At 39.4% G+C, this 6468-nt stretch overlaps 1 protein-coding gene across 1 annotated transcript in view; it reads right to left on the bottom strand.

Annotated features, from left to right (window-relative positions):
• Positions 1 to 5128: 5128 nt before the first annotated feature.
• Positions 5129 to 6468, bottom strand: part of qdpra (quinoid dihydropteridine reductase a) — a 9399-nt gene continuing 8059 nt past the window's right edge. The window contains exon 7 of the mRNA XM_020596412.1: positions 5129 to 6032. Coding sequence (XP_020452068.1) covers positions 5930 to 6032 — 103 coding nt within the window. The 3' untranslated portion in view covers positions 5129 to 5929. The remainder of the gene's footprint in view (positions 6033 to 6468) is intronic.

The raw sequence follows: 6468 nt of genomic DNA, 5'->3' as shown, positions 1-6468 counted from the left end.
GCAGTACAACAGTGTTAAAATACTCCATGACATTCAGAATCTTTCTAAAGTGTGTTCAAGTTTTCTCTCTCTCTCATTTTTGTTTATTTGTTTTGTTTTGTATTTGCTGTCATTGTCAATTAATATTTAATGGATTTCAGTTTATACTGGGCGAGGTCTTTTAGTTTCCCATCCCTCCTGTGCAAAGTTTGTTTAGTTCTGATTTATCTACAGTATATGTGAGTTTGTAAGCCTGTGTGTATATTTTATATTACACATCTCATCTTTTAAATGCATACCGCATCGATGTGGTGACAGCACTTAGTTGTCTGACTTGGAGCTATAACTCTAGCTAATCTCTTACAATGTGTCCATTTTGTAAACTTTTTTTGTATTTGATCAATATGAAACTAATTGTAACAGCTTTATGTACTATGGTGCATTTCTATATGTCAAGAAATCATATTTTCCAAGCTGATTAAATGTTCTGTGTAAAACATCTTAACCTGCAAAGTAACTAAACATGACAAATAAAAGTAGTTATGTAAAAAGTACATTTTCCTAAAGTATAATGAAGTAGAAGTATAAAGTAACATCAAATGAAAGCATTCAAGTTACATAAAAGTGCACTTAATTACAACCCTTGGATAAATATACTTAATCATAATCTGCAACTGGTACATTACTGTGGTCTGTTAATGAAAAAAGTATTTGCAGTACTAATGTATGATGAGGATGTTCTTTAATGCTGACCACTGTAAAAAGTGCTAATGCAGATGTACCACATGCACAGTAGACCCATGACTAAGATTCTTCATAACACCATGATCAGACCTCAAGATCCTTCGTGATCCTGTCTCTGAACTGTTCCTGTCTGATCCCGGCTCTGGATTGTTGTTTCAGATCCTTGGCTAAAAAAAAAACAGCTCTGGCTATGAGAACAGGCATTCAGGAAACTGATAGGCGGTTCCTGGGTTTTGGGTGACTTACTCTCACTCAACACATGTGGCGGCTGGTCCTCGGGAGGTAGAGGGGTCCTTCCCTGCAGGTCAGGTTACCCGGAGCAGCCAAGGGCTAACCACTACCATCTGGCCTCACCTTCCATGTTCACTGCTGCTCCAAAGCTCAGTGGTTTCCACATGGCGCCCCACCATCGCAGACATAACCCCTGCAACACACCAACACACAGGGATACACACACATCAGGTACAGTACACACAGCTATGCATATTCACATACTATGCACACATTTTGTACTGAACACATAAAAATGAAAGCAGAAAATTCCTGTGTGTACAGCACACACAAATACGTCCCAGTAAAAAGAATCAAATTTACAAAGTACATTTTACAAAGGCAGAAAAGAAATTAGAAAGACAAGACTAGAAAGAGATTAACAAAGCAGTTAATAAAATCACACAGAGTATAACTGCAAAAGAAAAAGCCAAAAAACAAGATAGTTTTGAGATGCCTTTCTAATCTTGTTTCATAAATGTATATCATAAATTAGGACACATACATGTACACTGCACATAAGACAATATCCACATACTGCACATACTGAATTCAGACACAATGCAAATGTACACGCAAACTGTACCTACACCTACGTTAAGTTACATATGTAACACTGCATAAAAGTGAAACCACATGCACGTATATTCACATATATAAGCAGCAATGTGCTAAGCAGGACTGGGCACTGCTCTTCTCTCTGCTTCACACAATGAATCTCCGAGACAGCCTGTGCTTGAAGCCTCAGTCCACTGTCAATAAAGCTAATGCTATCACAGGCTCTGTGTGCAGTGTAATCTATTACAGTTATGTGGTTTTACATACAGCATCTGGAGGTTGATTATAATTTCATTTAATTATAGCATTTGAGATTAAAACTACCATTGTCTTTTATACAGAATCTAGATAAATGTTTAAAGGGACCGTGGGTGCTGTACTACACAAACATTACATATTTATTTTTGAAGCAATTTTTATTGACTCTATATGTAAAGAAATGTGTATGGAGCAAGGGAGAGCATGGATGATGTGAAAGAGGTCATGAGCTGGTTCGACCTCAAATTAGCACTGTTTTCCCTCCATGTTTCACTGAACTTGGTGGTTTGCTGACACCAAACCCTGTTAAAACGATTAAGTCCTTTTTTTTTTGGACTTTCTAGTGATGAACTAGAATTTCTGTAGCTGATGCTCTTTTCCTGGGTGGTCAAATGTGGTGTAACTGCTAATGTTTTAACTAATCAGACAACTTCACCTGTTTTCTAGCCACTGAACAGAGATTCAGTCATTAGGGACAGTTGTGACAGATTTAATTAAAAAGGAGGAAAAGAGAGGAGCCAGTTTCTCTCAGTACATTATAGTACTGAATACTGTAGAGCACAACATAGCCTCAAAGTAAAGAGAAGCAGCACTGAAGGGAACGTGTACATCAAACTGCTTTGGATCATCCGACTCATTTCAACTGATCAAAAAGCTTTTTTTTTAAATAAAAAATTATCTGACCTTTATTTAAACAGGATGGTTAAATAGATAGATGGATTCTATTCCAGGACAATCAAAGCCAAAAGGGAACCATAAATCATGAGGTACACACAGGCAAGGGTGAAAAGAACAGGATAAGTTGAATTTAAGTTACATTTATGCATAGTATATTATCCAAAAGGCTGCTGCCGAGCATATAAAACACATGATTTCATGTGTGACAAACGATTTTTCTCAGGTTCCAATAACTGGCACGTTTTTAGAAATTTCTTTAATGTACTGTATATGTGCGGAGTGGCAGGTATACTATACCACGAGATGAAAAACGTTTGCCCACCATAAGAAATTTTGCCGTACTAGTGATAACCAGCTGCAGCTGTCTTTTTATTATCTTTGATTGCAGAGTACTGTTTGTCATTTTAGGAAACAATGCAAATCATTCAACATTAATGCTTTATAATACTAGGTGCACATGACTGTTGCATCAGTGTGGTCAAGAAACATTTTCTTTATGAGCATGTTCTTTAGAGGGTTGTTAGTAGAGAGATGGAGAAACAAGCATCCAGGGTCGTCAGGAGGTTTCAAACCGAGGCCATCAAGTTTGCCACATGAAGATGCTACCATGTGATTATTTTAACATTTCTATATTATGATAAAAACTATTCAATAATCAGTGAAAGATATTATCCATATTGCCCACTGACCCAATAAATTATATGCTCCCGCTGACCTTAAGTGACTCTGCTTCTTGTTTACCAAAGTGAAAGAGACAAGACATTTTAAATCCCATCAGTCATCCTGCATTTACACACTCAGTGCCAGATGTAAAAAACACACCACTGCAGCTTTAGAGAAGAATACCCAGGATAAATTCTCTTTAGCACACCGTTGCACCTGTGACATACAAATAATTTGCTTCTCATAGGTTTACACTGCAAAAAACAATAGCATCTGTGGCGCTGGGTGACAACTTATCTGCCCCAGCTGAAACAGGAACAACATGCTTTGTCTCAGCGGTAATCTTTGATCAGCTGAAACGCTTTGTGATAAACACTGACTCGATCCCCATGGGCAATCACTCTATAGTGCTGGCATCAGGGGAGGTAATGTATGCATAGACATGTTGAATATGCCTCAGGCCCTCACACACACACTCATGCAAAACACACACACACACAAACATACACACGGTGAGATGAATTGCTACGCCACCTAGAATAAATACATATCAGCTACAGTGAGCTGGGGCGCTTTGCTCTTTCCTATTAATCCTCAGCATGGTGATTTATTGCAGTGTGCTTGTCAACAGCCATATAGTCTCCTGGAACTGTGGCCAGACGGCAGAAATAGTGGAGTTTAAGACTAAGGCCCAGCAGCTGCCTTCTACTCTATTTATGTGCATTCTGGTCCATACTGAGAGTGAATATATGGGTTGGCTGAACAACAACAACATTTTGTGCAGAGAGGAATGGGGCTGTAAAATAATCTACTCATCATAATCCAACGTATAAATTGATGTCTTCCCAGATGTCATTGCTGTGGAGATTTGCATTTGCCAAGGTGAAAGGCCTGGATGCTCAGCAATCACTTCTGTGCCCGAGAGTGAATACTGAAGGCATCTTCTGTAAGTGACTTTATACAGTGTGTGTGCATGGTAGTGCATATACAGCTAAGAGGGTTAACACATTTATTTGATTGATATGACTACAACTGAAAACCACAGCACAGCAGTGGACTCTTATTGAAGAGCGCCATCTAGTGGCAGTTAAACCGAGGCATTTAAAGGATAAGTCTATGTCTCGCTACATACTGAATGTACAGTATATACACGTATATATACTGTATATGGCAGAGCCACTCACTAGAGCACTAATATGGATTAAATCACGAACACACCATTTACACCTGTGTAGGAGAAGTCAAAGTACTGAGAAGCATGAAAACATTGATTTTACTTTGTGATTTGCTGCGAATAACCAAATACAGAAGAGCAGCAGCTTTATCCTTAAAATTTCCAGGGAAATCACATCTACATTAATTGTGTGAATTTATCAAATATGGATTTGGTTGAACTGATCTGATAATCTCATCTCAAGGTTCATTTAGTTGCTGTTCTGGAGCCTTCGCTGATCTTCACTGGTTGCAGAAGCTACTGAAGGGCGGGGTTATTTTGTCATCTGCTCTTCCCAAGCTCAAGAATGAACCCAACTTTGAGTCTTTATAAGTAAAAAAACCCTCAAAGTCCCTCAGAGTAAAGGACAAAAAAAAAAAAAAAAAAAAAGAGAAAACATCTGATTTTCATCTGGCTGTGACTGAAATAACTCTTGTGCTCAGTTACTCACTGCTCCCTGAGAGGAAGCTCAATAGTTTACGCTGAGGTGAGCAGTTAAGTGATATGGAGACAATGGTAGTATTAATCACTGTCTATCTATTAAATGTGATATATTGCACTGTGGGATTGTTAATGTAGTTTATGACATGCAACCTTTTTTCCACATTCATCCCATATTGCACATAAATAAGTTACTGCTGTTACACTTTACAGTTGCATTATATGACTGAAATTTCCACAACAGCTACTTTACAACCCTTGAGGCAAGATAGTTTTTTTTTAGCTTCTGTATCCAAGGTCAAAAATGAGCTTTGAACCTGAAACCAATGCTTTGACTCATTTTATTTTGAATTGACAGTCACAACACACAATGTAGAAAGCCCAGAACAGGTAGAGCACCTTTCTCAAACCACGGACAACAAGGACACTTTGACTTGATGGCTACAAAGATAAGATAAGGCCACTACAGCATTTGTCTGTTTGAGAGAAGTCAGGGCCTCTAAACGGTACAAACTAAAAGGTCTACAGATGTCACATAAGACTCGCACGATCAGCTGCTGAATTTCACAGATGATACAGAAAATTACTGTAGCTAATGTTGCAATGCAAGGAGGGGAGTTCTTATGAAAGAATAATATTGTTAAAAATGAGGTGAAAAGTTAAGACTATACATTTTCTGCTATTCTCTACAATATAGTAACAACACTGTTCTGACATATTGATATACAGTGACGCAGTATATCCATCTCATTTAGCACAATTTCACTTCACTAATCTTTGAAATAATTCTGAATACTTTAAACACATTTTTGTGCAAACATACATCCTTCAATGTGTGTCCCAACCTGCTGTATTACAGTGGGATCACTGTAGAGAGCCACAGCTAGATGGTGCTGTGAGGCTGCAGCTGCAAATAAGACCCATCTTCCTCACCAGTCCAAAACAAACCCACCTGTCTCCGCTCTACCTCCTGTTTTTCTCAGCTCTTCTCCGTCACCATTTCTTCTTCACCTCTACATCCTCTAACTGCCTCTTCATCGCTCCTCATCTCTCCCTCTCTCTGCTTACACCCATCTCCCTCCCTGTGTACCCCCAATCATGGTGTCCACAGCTTCACTCTGTCCTCTACAGAGCAGGCACAGCCCGAGTTTCACCGCCAGAGGTCAGCAGCTGCATCAGGCTTCCAGAAGCCGGCCGGTTCGCCCCGGTGGCCCAGGTGAAAAACGTTCTGGAGTAAAGCAAAAGTAGTATTAGGGATTGTACTGAAGTACAACCTCTCCATTTATCCGGGTTTGGGACCGGCACAGGAGTCACTGGCATGAAACCCCCGTGGCTAGAGGTTCCCCGACTGGGAATCAAACCCAGGACGCAGCGGTGAGCGCTGAATCCTAGCCGCCAGGCCACCAGGGACAAATGCCTCAGTAATACAAAACCCTGCTTGAGGGGTACATGTTGTGTCTACTCATGACAGTGAATTTCTACATTTATCTGTGAAATTTCATTTCAGAATCATATCATACTAATACACTGCATTTAGTACCATCCCCTAGCAGTAACTGTACAATAGTACTGTATAAATTCAAAATATACTGCAACTTAGCAAGTGACTTATGCATGATGACTCAGGCCTTTGTTGAATTTGAGGATGTAACTAGTTCAGACAC

This window comes from Monopterus albus, unplaced genomic scaffold, assembly GCF_001952655.1.
Source record: "Monopterus albus unplaced genomic scaffold, M_albus_1.0 scaffold2.1, whole genome shotgun sequence".
In the NCBI taxonomy this organism is placed as follows: domain Eukaryota; kingdom Metazoa; phylum Chordata; class Actinopteri; order Synbranchiformes; family Synbranchidae; genus Monopterus; species Monopterus albus.
The sequence above is the reverse complement of the archived record's forward strand: the minus strand, read 5'-3'. Positions and strand labels throughout refer to the sequence as shown.